General features: G+C 39.6%; 1 protein-coding gene across 3 annotated transcripts; it reads right to left on the reverse strand.

Annotated features, from left to right (window-relative positions):
* Positions 1-2,392: 2,392 nt before the first annotated feature.
* Ccdc181 (coiled-coil domain containing 181) lies at positions 2,393-16,318 on the reverse strand. 3 transcript variants are annotated; one of them, XM_055624535.1, is made up of 7 exons: positions 16,132-16,318; positions 14,743-14,785; positions 13,885-14,025; positions 11,737-12,675; positions 10,895-11,041; positions 4,299-4,453; positions 2,393-2,719 (listed from the first exon to the last, which is right to left on the reverse strand). In XM_055624535.1, exons 3-7 carry the CDS (start codon positions 13,999-14,001, stop codon positions 2,557-2,559), a joined length of 1,521 nt encoding a protein of 506 aa, XP_055480510.1. In that variant the 5' UTR covers positions 14,002-14,025; positions 14,743-14,785; positions 16,132-16,318; the 3' UTR covers positions 2,393-2,556. The 3 variants fall into 3 exon arrangements, with proteins under 3 accessions (XP_055480510.1, XP_055480507.1, XP_055480508.1); XM_055624532.1 differs by lacking the exon at positions 14,743-14,785 and having other exon boundaries at positions 16,174-16,318; XM_055624533.1 differs by lacking the exon at positions 14,743-14,785.
* Between the last annotated feature and the right edge of the window lie 515 nt (positions 16,319-16,833).

Consider the following 16,833-nt stretch of genomic DNA (forward strand, 5'->3'; position numbering starts at 1 on the left):
ATATAATCATAATCAGTGGTTAGGTCAATAAAATCATCTCTGTGATAAGGAATGCGTTCAACCTCTAAAATAAATACACAGTTGATGCATGCTACAATTTAGGTAATTGTTACATGAAGTAGGTTAAAAGCAAAAGGTCAAATACTGCCCTGGAGAAGGGCAGGAAGGGGTGTTTAAAAAATTAAACAATATTCATATCTTTTCAATAATAAGTGAGTAGGAACTGTTACAAAGTGACTACTGTTGGGCGGCTATTTCTCTTTCTGATAAAAAAAAATGGAAAAAAGTTCATAACATTGGAAGAGGGTGTGGTCAAGGGAGATTCAGGATGAGCTGAAGGGCTTAGGTGAGAAGTAGATACCATCAGAACACATTGTACATAGGTATGAACTTCTCCGTGGATAAGTAAAAACAGAAAATTTAAGCAGCTGAATGACCTAAACATTTCTCCAAAAGAAGATTCATAAATGGCCAAAAATCACACATGGCTGGCCATTAAGAACATGGCAAATCAGTTAAGTATCTATGAGACTACGTAGAAATTGGGATCTCCTTGACTGAAATTTTCAAATGGTGTGTCTGCTGTGGGGAACACTGACGAACTATAAGTAGTCTACACCCTGCATTCCTGTCCGCAGCGTATGTCCAAGATAACACATACTTGCATACTTGTACACATAGGATGTTCACAAAGCAGCACTACTCACCACACCCAAAAGATAGAAATGCCCCAAGTGAATGAGCATATAAACAAAATGCCACACGTGTTACCCACATGTCTCTTTTTGTAAGCAGGAGTTAGAAACCGATGCATGCTGTGTTGTGGGTGGCTTCCAGAGCACTAAGCGAGGTGGGAAAAGCCACATAAAAGATGTTTTCACAACAGACGTATGAAGGGTCTGGAGTGAGCAAAGTCGTAGACACAGTGTCTTCTCAGAGAAAGCATTGGTGCGGGGGAGTGGCTGGTAGTGGGGACGGCCTACTGGGAGTGAGAGAAGCATTTTGGTGCGTCAGAAAGCTGGGGCGGTATAATTTATGAATAGGCTACATGCTGCTGGACTAGAGTTTTAAAGAATTTTATGTGACGTTCACCTCAGTAGAATTAGAGGAAGAAAAGTTTAGAGCCACCAAATTTTTTGTGTTATTTTCCCAGCTATCCTACCTTACTTCTATCAGACACATATTAGTGTTTTTAGCATTTGGAAATACTACTTCACGTTCCCATTCTAATACCCTTCTTTTGCTTGCTCCCAAACCTAACCCTAAGGTTTTCCCCCATTTCTTTCTAAAGCCAAATATTTCATTTCCTTAAAAATTAAGTAAAATATTTACTCCAGTTGGGGACAGTAGGACTGTGCATTTTCACAAATATCTTTACCCACGAGAGTAAGTGTTCATTTGGGCACCATGTATATTCTGCATTCAGTTTTGCTTCTAAACCATATAGCAATCCTATATTAACTTGCATAATATGCACTTGGATGTCAAAACCAACTGTAATGAAATATAAGACTGCTTGATATGCTACAAAAGTTCAGACAGGCACAGGCACAGTGGTCTGCCCAGACCTGTAACCCCAGCACTTGGCGCAGGGGCAGGATTGTTCAAGTCAACCTAGGTTACATAGAAAGACCTCATATCACACACACACACAAAACTAATCAAGTAGACAAAGGACTAACCCATTCTCTCTGCACTTTCCAATTCTTGTAAAATACACACTAGAGTTTATGTGAATGTGAACTCATATGTATGATATATATATGATAATATAATATTAGACAAATGGAGGTCATAGGATTGTATTGTATAAAGCATTTACAATGATAATTTTAAAACCTGCCTAAAACTATCAGCATTTTTATGCACAAAATAGAATTAACTGTAGAAAAGATATTTTTGTTATTTTTCTATGGTATTCACGAATGATATTTGTCCTACACTGTAAATTTAGGTCACCACCATTAAAATTTAACCTTGACAAATAGAATTTTGTATGAAGTTCTGATAGAGACTTAAGTCATTCTTTAAGCCTTATGCAATGTTCTATTGAAAGATTTAAATGTTTATTACATTTATTTTGCAGTGGGGATGTGGGGTGTGCATTACACTGTGTGTGTGGAGGTCAGATGTCAAGTTGTGGGAGCTCGTTCTTTCCGTCATGTGAAGCGCAGACTCTGAACTTAGGTCATCAGATTTGGTGGCAACTGCCTTTACCCACAGCCATCTACTGCCCCTCTGTTGCAATATTTTAAGTGATCATGGAAACTATTAAAAGAAATGAATGCCTTAATTGGTAGAAATGTTAACAAAATAACTCAGAGGTACTACACAGCATTCCTTCATGGTTCAGTTTGCTACACGACTACAAAGAAGACACGATACATTCAACTCTGTCAGAGACGTATATTTTGTGTTTGTGTGAAAACAATTATAAATTCACTGCCAGTATCACCACAAGGCAAATCCCACTCCCATAATTTAGAGTATTATCGTGACACAGGGCCCATGGGAAATGACATCCAAAATTTTGGTGACATCAGCTTCAACACAGCTTCAGTTGTAGTGGTCGGTAAAGCGGAAAGACTTGGCTTCGGGCATGCTGTACATGTTGTTCTGCAGTTGTTTGGAACGCCGTGCTTCCAGTCGGAGCTGCCTGGCTCTCTCTTTGACAGCCTGTTGCTCTGCTATTTTCTCTATCTGTTTCCTTCTGAGCCATCTATGGAAAGGGCATGATCAGATTGGTGAATATCATATAATAAGATGTAGGCATAAGGTTAATAGGTAATTCAAATGCTGATTTCTGTACCCCCATGTCTGGCTATAAACCTTGTTCTGAGACTCTCCTGTCTCAATGTTGTGTAAACACTGCTCCCCAATTGTCCCTTGATATGCAAATAAGGCAGCTTACAGCCAATCGCTGAGCAGGGGAGAGAATAGGGCTGGACTTCCTGACAGCCAGGGGAGGAGGAAGTAGGGTATGTCACCCATGGGAGACATCCTAGAGCCATCAGGAGAAGGCGCTGGAGGAGGAAAGCTAAAAAATACAAGTATCTGTGGGATGTACACTGGGAGAAAGGCAAATTAGCTTAGAGAGTTAAGAATAGAATTAAAATTGTTCAATTCTTGTATTGTGAAGCTTATTACTAAACAAATAAAAGAGTCTCAATTATTTGTTTGATAGCCAGGTAAAGAGAAAAACTGAGAAACAAACACAGTTTTATAAAAGTAACTTTAACAATAAGCTTCTCACTTATAAACATAGAAAATTAACATTTTGGTGGTGAAATGGGACTGAATAGGTTTGTTGGGTTTTTTTTGTTTTGTTTTTTAAAGAATTAGCTAAACATTTTCAGGCTTACTTCCCAGGCTCATTCAGAAAAGCAGTTTATACTTGGCATTAAATGCTTGAAATTAGGTTTTCTTTGTGATGAAAATGACAACTTGCTTGGTTTGGTAGTATCTAACTGGCACGTGTTAGAAGTCTCATTTTTTTTCTAAAATATTCTTCTAAGTAAATAACTCTGCTATATGCCAAGTAACTTATTCGTTGGAATTAGCATGTAAAACATTAGTTCAGTTAAAACACTAGCAAGATGCCAAACTGCTGCCTCTCTCTTCTTAGGGGGAAACTCCAGAGCCTGAGCCTCTCAGTGGCAGCCCTTCCGTAGAATACAAAAGAAACCTAACCATGAAAGGGGGTAAAGGGAAGTAAGCATCAAAAGAAATAAAGGAAGAGTCCTTGTTAGTCAAAACAACATAAGAACTAACTTTATACATACCCATGCGGTATGTAAGTGTGTATGGGATAAATATCCAGAAATAAACCCAAACAACTATTAGAATAATAAAAAAAATCATATTTGGGGGATCATGAATTTCATTTTACTTTAAGAAAATTAATTACCTGTTAGAAGACTTTAGAAACAATATGCTCACAATGTATATTTTTTTATAAATATATTTGCAAAGAAATATTTAGATGACAGGCATTTTAGTGCTAATGATTTCTGGATGATGAAAATAAAATTTTCCTCAATGTACTTTTAATTTTATAATAAAAGGTTGAGATACAGATAGGAAAAGTAAAAAGGACCAAGGGGAGAAGAGAGGGATAGAGGGAGGGAGGGATGAATGGAGGGAAGGACCTTCTACAAGGGGAGTTAACCTTCCCTCAACTCTCCAGCCTTCCCAAAGGTGAAAGCTCTGATGAGGTGTCCCTGCTCAGGATCAGTGAGGTAACAGAGAGCAGAAGCATCTGGCTAGCTTTTGAACACTTCAGCCCCAAGGTAGCTTACTGTTTAAAGGCCCTCTCACGGCCCTCTGTCCCTCTCAGGAAGAACAAACACTCTTCTTGCTTTCTGAGCTCCTCAGTCTTCCTTTCTTTCATCTGCTCCTCATGCTTTTTCTTAAGCCATAATCGAAATGCTTGTTGTGGGTCTCGGTTTACTTGCTGTGTAGACAAAACAAGATTTGCTTAATTTAGAGGAACTAACACTGCTTTTTGAAGGCCTGTTGAAGAACACAAGTCTCCATTCAGTGTTTCCACGACACTAACTTCATTGCCTGCTTCCTAACACCCAATCCAAGTGCATTTCCCTTTCATCCTCCTGCACTGATTATGCTTCTGTAAAGAAACACATTGGCCTGTCTCACTTTTTTTATCTATTAAGAAAATGGGGTAGACTCAGGAGCCCTTAGCTGGCATGCTCAGTGTCCTGAGATCTACCTCCAGTACCACAGTCGTATTGAGAACCTTATTAATGGAGAAAGTAACAGCTGTGATTTTCAAAGTTGAACTCTGTGACAAATGTTTTTCCCCAAAGATACAAGCATATAAAACAAAGAATAGAATGAGCTGAGGGCTTGGGAGTAATTCCTGAAAGTTCTAAGGAGTATGGTTTATAAATAAGAAATTCAACACTGAGTTATTTATCTTTTCCTTATTCTAAGTTTTTTAGTTAACAGTAGGTGATTGGTTGCAGAGCTGGGGATGAGACTTGGGGGCTGGATTTGGAGGAGCTGATGGAGAGGTGAAGATCTGCAGTTAGCCTACCTGCTTCCCTGGCCAGTGTGGCCACTCAAAATTTATTTTGATCAAGGCTAAAGAGATAACTCAGTAAGCTAAGAACACCAGATGCCGTTTCAGAGAACCTAGGTTCAAGTCTCAGCACCCATATGTGCTTTACAATTGCTGCGACTTCAGCCAGGGTGTCTGATGCTTCTGGTGTCTGCAGGCACTACACACACATGGACATGCACAAATACACATAACACAGTAAAATGGAATTTCTAAAAATTATTTTTAATAAAAACCCCATAAATACCTGTTGTGGAAAATAAAGGGTAACAGCTAATAAAGTTTATTATTAGCCCTATAATTATTATGGCAGTATTATTTAACCTGCTGTCATAATCAATAGAGGACACAGACACCTGAGGGATTTTATAACAGCCCTATAACACCTGGGACTGGGCAGATACTAACCCTTTCATCTGCCTTTACCTCCCAGCCCCATCCCAGGTCACTTCCCATCAATAATTCCATAAAAACTTGCTTGATCTTCATCTGGGCCAATTCCTCCCCTTCTTCTCTGCCCCATTTCCAGAGGCTCACATGGGATCTTCTATAGTCTTCATCACCACCTTATTCCTTTGCCTCAGCCACAAACTCCCACAGGCATCCCCTAGGAACCCATCTAAGGAACATATAAGACAGACCTATTAGTATTAACCCAGACTTCTCAGCGGGGACTCTAGAAGCCAGAGTGGCCCAGAAAGATGTGCTGCAGACTCTAAGACTACAAATACCAGCCCAGTCTGCTTTACCCAGTAAAACTTTCAATCATAAGAGATAGAAAAAGAAAGATATCCCATGATAAAGCCAAGATTAAGCGGTATCTATCTACAAATCCAGCCCTATAGAAGGTGTTACAAAGAAAATTCCAACCTAAAGAGGTTAATTACATGCAAGAAAATACAAGGAATAATTAATTCTAGACCAGCAAATAAAAGGGTGAGAAAAAAAATATACCGCCACCACAAAGTAACAGGAATCAACAGACACTGCTCATGCCTGTAATCCTAGCACTCAGGGAGGCAGAGGCAGGCAGATCTCTGTGACTTTGAGGCTGGCCTGGTCTACAAAGTGAGTCCAGGAGAGCCAAGGATACACAGAAAAACCCTGTCTTGAAAAACCAGAAACAAACAAATAAGCAAAAAAATAATAATAAAAATAAAAAATAAACACTGCTCACTGATAATTCTCAAATTCAATGGTCTCAATTACCCCAATAAAAGGGCACAGACCAACAGAATGGATTTAAAACAGGACCCATGCTTCTGCTGAATCTAAGAAACACACCTTGACACCAACGATAGACATCACTTTGAGTGAAGGCTAGAAAAAGGTATTTTAATAACTGGGCCTAAAAAGCAAGCTAGTATAGCTATTTTAATTTCTGACAAAACTTACCAGAAGACATAGAAAAATACACACAATACACTCAAATCCACCAAGAGGATGTCACAATTTTCAACATCTATGCACCAAATACACAGGCACTTAGTTCATGAAGGAAACACTGCTATAGCCTAAATCATATATTGAGCCTTACACAGTGAATGATACTGGATGACTTTAATATCTACCCTTGCAAATAGACAGGTCATACAATCAGAAAGTAAACAGAGAAATGTTGGCGCTAACTAATGTCATAAACCAAATGTATCTAACAGATATTTACAGAACATTTCACACAATGCAAAATAATATACTTCTCAGAGACTCATGGAACTTTCCAAAATTAACCACATACTCAGATATAAGAAAATTGAATGGAAGACAAGAAACAAACCCACACACTTATGGACACCTGATTTTTGACAAAGATGCCAAGACGATACAATGGAAAAAAGCATCTACAACAAATGGTGCTGGTCTAACTGGATGTCTACATGTAGAAAAATGCAAATAGATCCATACTTATCACCCTGCACAAAACTAAAGTCCAAGTGGATCAGAGCCCTCAACATAAAACCAGACACACTAAACCTGTTAGAAGAAGAAGTGGGGAAGAGCCTTGAGCTCATTGGCAGAGGAGACAACTTCCTGAACAGAACACTAACAGCACAGGCTCTAAAATCAACAATCAATAAATGGGAACTCATAAAACAGAAAAGTTTCTATAAAGCAAAGGACACTGTAATCAGAACAAAATGGCAGCCTACAGATTGGGAAAGGATATTCACCAACCCTATATCTGACAGAGAGCTAATATCCAGAATATATAAAGAACTCAAGAAATTAAACAGCAACAAATCAAGTAATCCAATTTAAAAATGGGGTAGAGAGCTAAACAGAGAGTTCTTGGTAGAGGAATATCAAATGGCAGAGAAACACTTAAAGAAATGCTCAACATCCTTAGTAATCAGGGAAATGCAAATAAAAATGACCCTGATATTTCACTTTATACCCATCAGAATGGCTAAAATCAAAAACTCAAGTGATAACACATGCTGGAGAGGATGTGGAGAAAGGAGAACCCTCCTCCACTGCTGGTGGGAATGTAAACTTGTACAACCACTATGGAAATCAATTTGGTGCTTTCTCAGACAATTAGGAATGGTGCTACCTCAAGATCCAGCTAGACCATTCCTAGGGATATATCAAGTATACAACAAGGACATTTGCTCAACCATGTTCATAGCAGCTTTATTTGTAATAACCTGAATCTGGAAACAACGCAGATGTCCCTCAGTTGAAGAATGGATACAGAAATTGTGGTATATTTATGCAATGGAATACTACTCAGCAATTAAAAAAAAGGAAATCATGAAATTTGCAGGCAAATGGTGGGAATTAGAAAGGATCATCCTAAGTGAGCTATCTTAGAAGCAGAAGAACACACATGGTATATACTCACCTGTAAGTGGATAGTATAGGTGGATATTATAAGTGGATAATATAGGATAATCATAATCATACTAAAATCTATATACCTAAAGAAGCTAAGAAAGGAGGAGGACCCTGGGTAAGATGCTCAATTTTCACTCAGAAAGGCAAATGGGATAGGCATCAGAAAAAGGTAAAAAAAAAAAAAAAAAAAGGAACAAGACAGGAGCCTACCACAGAGGGCCTCTGAAAGACTCTACCCAGCAGGGTATTAAAGCAGATGCTGAGACTCATAGCCAAACTTTTGGCAGAGTGCAGGGAACCTTATGAAAGAAGGGGGAGATAGAAAGACCTGGAAGGGTCTGGAGCTCTACAAAGAGAACAACAGAACAAATAAAGCTGGACACAGGCGTCTTTTCTGAGACTGACACCCCAGCCAAGGACCATTCATGGAGATAACCTAGAACCCCTACACAGATGTAGCCCATGGCAGCTCAGTCTCCAAGTGGGAGTACCCTAGTAACGGAAACAGTGGCTGTCTCTGACATGAACTCAGTGGCTGGCTCTTTGATCACCTCCCCCTGAGGGGGGAGCAGCCTGACCAGGCCACAGAGGAAAACTATGAAAGACAGTCCTGATGAGATCTGATAGGCTACGGTCAGATGATAAGGGAAGGAGGGCATCCATTATCGTGGACTGGGGAAGGGGCATGGGAGGAGATGAGGGGGGTGGGATTGGGAGGGGACGAAGGTGGGGCTACAACTGGGATATAAAGTGAATAAACTGTAATAAATAAAAAAATATATTAAAAATTTTTAAAAGAAAATTGAAATAACTCCCTGCATTTTATCTTATCACCATGGATTAAAGCTGGATGTCAACAACAACAGAAACAACAAAAGCTTATAAACTCATGGAAACTGCACAACTCACTATTGAAGGAAAAATGGGTCAAGACAGAAGAAAGAAACAAAAGCGTTCTAGAACTGAAAATGAAAATTTTCAATTTCATGAAAATGAAAATACAATGTACCCAAACTTATGAGACACAATGAAGGAAGTTCTAAGAGGTGAGTTTAAAGCACTAAGTGCCTACATAAAAATATTAGACAGCTCTCCTCTCAGTAGCTTAGCAGCACATCTGAAAGCTCAAGAACAACAATAATAATACTCAAAAGGAGTAAATGGTAAGAAATAACTAAACTCAGGGTTGAAATAAATAAAACAGAAACAAACAAAAAAGAATCAAAGAAACAAAGAATTGGTGCTCAAAAAAAGAACCAACTAAAATTAACTAAATGGGGTAGAGGGAATATCCGAATTAACAAAATTAAGAGACAAAAAGGAGATGTAACAACAGACACAACAGACAACAGAGGAAATCCAGAGAATCACAAACACATACCTTAAAAACTTTAAAAACTAAAGTATGTACTTTACCAAATTGGAAAATCTGAAAGAAAAGGATAGTTTTCTTCAAGTATTCAACCTACCAAAGTTAAACCAAGATCAGGATAACAATTTAAATAGATCTATAACCTCTAGTGAAACAGAAGCAGTCATGAAAAGTCTCTCAGCCAATCCCACTCTACTTCCCAACTCTTCATATCCACCCTCCACCACCAACCAGAAATAAAAAATAAACAAAAGAACCCAAATCAAAACCACAACAACAATCCCATCATGGAAACTGTACTGTGTCACGGTGTGTATGTTCTACGGTAAACCCCTTTTTCCACACATCATCTTTTGCAATGTTCATTGCAGTGAGTCAGGGGTCTGGTTGAGGCCTCTGACTCCTGCCACACTATCAATCCTGGATCCTCACAGACGACCCTAACCAGCCTGAACTAAGTGTAAAGACATCTATGTCCTCTTTCTGTTCTAACTTTCTTTCTCTCCCACCTGGGGCGGGTGGGTTGGAAGGCACGTAGAGGTTTACGGAACCCCAAATAAAGTAGAAACTAGTGCCTATACACAATCTTGATCTTCCTCACTACAATGTTTTATTTATTTATTTACAAAGGTCTATTACAGCACAGGCATGGCACAGTATTGAAGCGTACCTAGTCCTATATGAGGAATGATTTAAGTAACAGTGGAATAGAAGTTAGATAGTGAAAATAAAGTGATATCTAAAAACAAAGGCCTGGAAAGAGGTCCATGATGAAGTGAAGCAACCATATACTGGCCTCCTGAAAATGAATTTGTAAACACTAAATTAAATAATAGCGGTTCGTACAATGATTTCATTTTTATTTATGTGTATCTGTGTGTACATGTATGCCACCTTGAGTGGGTCCCCAAGACCTGGCTTCTGATTCCCTGGAGCTGGAGTTACAGGAGGTGTGGGTGATGGGAATGCAAAGCACATCCAGCGCTCTCAAAAGCTGAGCCATCCCCCCAGGCCCTGTATTTCAGTTAAAAAGGTAAAAATTTGGTGGGGCTGGAGAGATGACTTAGTGATTAAGAGCCTTGGCCGCTCTTCCAGAGGACCCAGGTTCAAGTCCCAGAACCCACATGGCAGCTCACAACTGTAATCCATGTCCAGAAGATCTAATGTCCTTTTCTGATTCCTTCAGGGACTAGGCACACACATGGTGTGCAGACATACATGCAGGCAAACACTCACATAAACAAACAAACAAACAAACAAACAAACGTGTTTTTAAGTCTGAGAGATTTACTTATTTCTATCTCCTGTAAAGTGACACTAGTCCATAGGCCTGTAAAGAGAAATGTGTGTGTGTGTTTTTCCACTTCAAATATTAAGATTAAAATACCTTGAAAATATGGATTGGTGATTTGTATTTTCTGTGCTAGGAAAGTTTGAATAAGATTAGAATCCTCTGATTTCAGTCAGGCTTTGGGGAAGCAGCAGAGTCGCGGAAGTGGTGCCTCTGCACAGGTAGGTTCGGGTGGTTTTCCACCGACTCCCTTCTGTAGGAAGGTGAGAGCATCTGCGCCTGACGCTGATTCTCACTCAGGAGGTTCACTCACCCTGCTGTTCATGTCTTCCATCTGCTTTGCTCTCTGAATTCTCCGCATTTCTAGGACCTGCTCCCTTTTCTTCTGCAGCCATGCTTTAAACACCATCTCGTTCTCTTTTTTCTTCTCATTCTCCTTCTCTATTTTGCGCTGTTCCTCCTACTCAGAAGAGATTGTGAAAAGGTGTTAGTGGGCAACTCATGAAGCTGTATGTGAGTCAGGGAGATCGATTCTTGACTTCTGAAATTAGGATTCCCTGCCTCGAAACTTTCCAAATGGAAAGTGTTCCCCTTTCAGATACGGGGCAGGCCTCTAATTCACTGAAGAGGGCAACTGGAGCTCTTTAGAGGATCTCATTGCAGTATTAGGCTATACTCTCCTCACTGCCAGCAGAGGGGATGGGATCAAGAGCTGTGTGCATGCTAGGCACTGGTCCACCACCACTGCCAATCTGAAACTAAAATCCCTGACGTCAAGGAGTTACAGACACAGAGGATACATACAGTGTGCACAGAGAAAATAATGAGGATGCTAGTTAACCTGCGGCCTGCTCTCTGTGCCTTCACCTATCCAGAAAAGATCTGATCATCACCTCTGTCGTTATCACTTGCTTTCAAGTCTCCCCTGTAGGATGACAGGGTCACTTCTGAGATTCTGCCCGGGTCTGAGACAGATGTTCTGCTGTCTTTTGTGATGTTCACAAGGAAGGATCAAGGTGATCACACACATTCTCAACACTTGTCCCGGCAGTATAACAGTATTAAAGCATCAACTCCTAGTATTTGGACTCTTTCCTGTCCCATGTTAAAAACAGGAACTACACTCGCCTTTCACCTGCCCACGTGCCTCCTTACCTCCCTCTTCAGCCGTTCTCTCTTTCGTTCTAGCTGTTTTTGGAGTTCTTTCTGTCGTGGTGAAAGACAGTAAGTTGAGGTCACTGGCGAGACCATTGCAGACTGTGTCCTGTAGTTAAATCTCCGGATTTTTTTATTTGGATCTTGGTTGACAGCCGAGTTTGGGCGGCTCTTGGGGTTGGTTGGAGTCTCAGGGACTTGACCAAGTGGCTCTCCTGCTGGAGAGAGACCCACAGCAGGAGCCTTTGCTTCAGGTTCTTCTGTCTTGACATCACCGACAGACTGGTTGAGAGAGCCTGACAACTGTGGGGATTCGTCTGTACTGTTAGTGCTACTAATGGGAGGCAGAAACCCCTGACTCTCAATGTCTTGTAAATTCATAAGTTCAAACTTTCCGTCTCTCTCAACCAGTATCTTCCTATCGTTTTCTTCACTGCTGCCGTCAGTGACTGACAGAAGCACATTCTCTTGCCCTAATTCACCAGAAATACATAACTGTGACAGTTTTCCAGACATGTTTTCATTTTCTAAGAAAGCTTTGAAAGTATCACTGTCCTCTATGGGTGGAACTTCTAGATCAACTAATTTGTCTTTGAACTTAAGTTTTCGTTCCCTTTTGCTGTTCACAGGTTCTTGATTCTGTAGAATCTTGTTAGCCTCTATAATTTTCTCCATAATGTATCTCTTTACTTCCTCATCCTCTTCTTCTTCCAGGTCTTTCTGGTTTTCTGGTTTGGAATCCTGGAAGGAGTTCTCACTGTCTGAGTCTGACACAGGATCCAGCGGCTGAATACTAGGGACAGAAATGAAATCATTTCTTCTGTGCGAAGCCTCATCCTTTAGAGGCTTGTCTGGATCAGAGAGCTGCTGTCCGAGTTCTGTTTCCGTTTCATCCTCTTTTAATTCCTGGCCAAGATCATCTTCGTTCTTGCAAGCCATCTTTAAAAAAAGAGAAGCAAGATTCTACTTTCAAGTACAACTGAGATTCTGTTCACTTATTTGGTGGACAGTCGTAATAGGGTTTTTTTTGTTTGTTTGTTTTTTTGTTTTGTTCTTGTTCATGTGGTTTATTTTGTACACAATGAAATTTAAGTGCTTTTAACCTACACTTTACTCATAATATTATAACCCATATTTCTGAGCACCTCTGAGGAATGCAGGGAAAACAGTGAGTCCTCATTATCTAAGTCTTATTCTACAATCCTGCGATTCACATCTTGAGGCCTTCCGCTACAAGGCCTTGGCTCCACTCCACCTCTCAGGTGGTCCCTACCTCCATGCATTCTGGATACTTAATGGGCTGCATCAAACTCCCCTCTCGTGGCTGCCTTAGAAAAACTTCACTTTTTTTTTTTTCCCAAATATTCTGCTACATGTTTTTCTCCACCACATGACAAATCAGGATGGAGATTTGCAACCCGCTGCCATCATTTCCTCAAATTCTTTCCATCAACTCCCTGGAATCTAAATAACTATTATTAGTGTTATCCTTCTAAAATCACCTCATTTGACATCGAAGTCATTAGTCCTTGCTACTTCATCACTTATTCACACTAGTATCCATATACACAAATTATATATCACTATATACACTGTGTGTTTGTGCGTATGCACGTACGTGTGTGTTCTATCATGCAAAACAGGAACAGCCAGGAAGGATTCATTCCCCTTCCACATATCTGATCACCAGAGGACCTTGGTTAATCTACTCCTGCAAGTATATTATCTTCATTACTCTGAAATACTAATTTTGTCCTGAAGTTTAAACTATTACCTGGAAGATTTTTTTAAAGGACTTATTTATGTTAAAATACAAACCCATGATTTTTTTCAGGTTTTCAACTTTGATGCACTAAGTCATGTTAATTACTTACTTATTTAGATTAAAATTTCAGTATCATTTGAGCTTTGTTAAATGCATTCTAATTCCCATTCTCTCATTCACCCAGGCTTTAAGACACAGTATTTAAACTATCTGATGTCTCCATTTCTTATCTCAAAGATGGGATAATGGTATTTGTTCAATATACGTTAAAAAAAAAAAATGCTGTGAAGTTCAAATGAAATAGCATGAGTGGAAACCTTCATGGCTTTCAAAACACTTCCCTGACGTAATCACCATGCGTGCTGTTGGTAGTTTGCACTAACCTCTATTATGCTGCCATCACTTGTTTCTTTATCATTGATCAACCACTCCAGGTCCTTTTCAAAGTCGTCTTCATATTCTTCACTTTCTTTTGAATCAATATCCTTATTTTCATCCATCTTTCCACTTGCCGGCGAATAATGCTATAAGATTTAAGAAGACAGAGGTACATGTTAAGCCAGGGCTGGAAGATGAGCTAATTAGCACATAGAAACATGTAACACATAGTGTTCAGAGTAAACATGTTTCTACATATCTGTCAGTGGCAACAAACACATCTCCACAGCAGACAGTCCTAACAACCCTTCTCCCTCCGCCCCACTCTCCCAACCCTAATCTTTGAGATCTGTAAGGCAGATAAGATGGAGGCTTAGAACAGGATTTTCCTCATCCCCTACTAATTAGTAAAATTCTGCCTCAGCAAATGATGTAGTTTGCTCTTCATTTTTGGTTTTAGTTTTCAGCTGTTTGGGCTAATAAGGAGTCAGTTATCTAGATAGTAATCATTCCTAAATATTCATTGTACCCTTTTGACATACTTATTCTTTTAAGCCAAAAATATAAACAGACTTTTTGACAAACTCAAATGTAAGGCATCAATAACTTCTCAGTTAGAAGTTGAGGGCAGTAATATTTTGAGGTGACTTGGATCAGCCAGCATCTACCTTCAAGACAGGTTGGATTACTTACACTGTCTATCTAACTACCACTGAAAATAAGGACACAAAGAATGACACAGAATAAAATAAAACTTGCTGTAAAACAAAAGGGATACTATTCTTCACTCTCATTACACCTTGGCATCATCAACTTTCTTTTCCCAGAAGGGCTATTGAAATTTATTAAGATGTTTAACTTACTGTTAGAACAAAACTTTTGTAGCGCCAACTCCTCAATGTCTTCCTAGAGTTTTATAATAAACATAATCCTGAACTCATAAGTAATAAGTGTAAAATAGTTCACACTTTTAAGATCATAAATAAAGACTCTGGTAGGTATGCATTATTACTTATAAAAGTATCATCTATATGAAAACTAAAGTGCTAAATTCAAAACCAAAATTAGTGTAAGAAATTTTTAAATATATCAGACATGTTGGACCTATTAAAATCACACATATATAAACTAAATGAAAAAGGCATAGGTAGAGTAAATGAGAAATAAACAAAGTTGCCTGAAATCTGAAGAGTAATTGAATTTTTCTAACTCCAAAAGAAACATCACCTCTGGTTCTAGTGTAAACAAACAACACAAACACTAACTCTTGTTGCCAAGTCCCTTAAGCCTTTCAATGAGTCACAGGATATTCACCCCTTCAGTTTTCTAATCACCAGCATCAGGACACTGTCCATATGATACACACATCAACATACTAGAATAAAATGATATCGTCCACGAACCAAATTACTAAGCATTTCCTATTTTATTACTGTGAATTCCACACATTTAAAATTTTAAAGTTTATCAACAAAAATCAACATAAGTGGTTTAGGCCAGATCTACCCCCAATAGTAAACTGTAGTGGCAGAAACTGATTGCTTCCTCTTACGTGTGTGAAAAATCCTCAGTGGGTAGGTGTCTGAAGACCTTCCCAGTGTGGGTCCGAACCAACTGCACATTATATTGTAACTCTCTTACAAGATTAAAACTATTTAAAAATACCTAGATACTTCGGTTCCAATCTTACCCTATACATCCTTCTAAACAGTGTTTGCAGAATCACCAAAAGAACAAACCGCAAAGAGAAAGCCTTTCCATATAAGATAAACATTTAGCAAAAATTTATTTTAAAAAGCAGTTAAGCAGATCCCCACAACACTATGAAACCATCAGGTCCAGTTTTCTTTCTGCATCCTAAGGCTGTGGTACTATGGAATATATACAATTTATATATTTTTTTAATTACAATCTGTTACAAGCTCTGGCAGTAATATTTAACAAAATTAGGTAATGTTTTCAATTCGTCCTGAGCATCCTAAGGCTAGCACCATTAAATGAATAGCATTCTGTGGGTGGAAGCTAACATTTCAGGAGTGATTCCTTTTTTTCCCACGCAAGCTAACATCGAGAAGGGGAATAATAATGAGAAAAACAAAAAATCAGAGCGTCTAAACCACCCTTTGCGGGGGTTCCCCTTGTGCACAGTGAGGTGACGCTGTGCCCGGCTGGGGAGATCCTGGGGCTTATTTCTCCCAGCTCATCTCAAGACGCTTCACCCAGCTCTGCTCCCACGCAGCCCAGACGTTTACCCTTCGCGTCCTTCCCTCCTCTCCCGCTAAATCCCCTCCTGCCTGTGGAAGATGCAGAGGCTGAGGGCACAGAGATGGTCGTAGGAGCTCTCCTCTTTTTCTAAGCTCTGACAACTAGGCAAGGTTGACACCCCCGGGTGTCCTCCTGAAGCAGCCAGCACCCGGGTGCCATGGCAACAGCGCCTCTCCGCTGCGTTCATCCGGGCTTCCCACCGCGGAGGCTGGGTAGGATCGCGCGCAGGCGCAGAACGCACCCCGCGCACACCTGCGCTCCACGTCAGGCCAACCTCCCGCCAGATTCTTAATTTGTTGCCAAAACCTATAAAAGTGCGTTTCTGTGTTCATTTTCTCAAGTTTTTTGTTTTTTAAAAAGATAGCTAATTGCTGTTCTGACCCTCAGCTTGAAAAATAATCAGTCAAAATTTTATTTATAGAAAGGAGTTAGGAAAAAAAAAAAAAAAATGGAACTTTAGCTTCAGCATTCAAACCTATCAAGACAAGAAACTAGAGTTTGCCCGTAACTTTCCTAAGTATCTTTATGGCTAAAAAGAAAACAAGATTCCGTTCAGATTGTGGTGCTAGATAGATAATTAGACAGATGCACAAGCCAGCGATGAAAGCGCTCACAGGGTGTAAAGAGAAGGCTGGGTGAGGTGTGACACAGCTGCAAATTCGTCCAAAAGGGGTTGCTTGAGAGGAAAT

This window comes from Psammomys obesus, unplaced genomic scaffold (assembly GCF_907164565.1).
Source record: "Psammomys obesus unplaced genomic scaffold, mPsaObe1.curated_primary_1811, whole genome shotgun sequence".
Lineage (NCBI taxonomy): Eukaryota > Metazoa > Chordata > Mammalia > Rodentia > Muridae > Psammomys > Psammomys obesus.

Coding starts and splice junctions, on each gene's coding strand:
- Ccdc181 (XM_055624532.1), bottom strand. CDS start 14,001: ATGGATGAAAATAAGGATATTGATTCAAAAGAAAGTGAAGAATATGAA. Junction 11,042..11,736: donor GAGAACGGCTGAAGAGGGAG/GTAAGGAGGCAC, acceptor TCTTCTGAGTAG/GAGGAACAGCGCAAAATAGA. Junction 4,454..10,894: donor TGGAAGACATGAACAGCAGG/GTGAGTGAACCT, acceptor TTGTCTACACAG/CAAGTAAACCGAGACCCACA.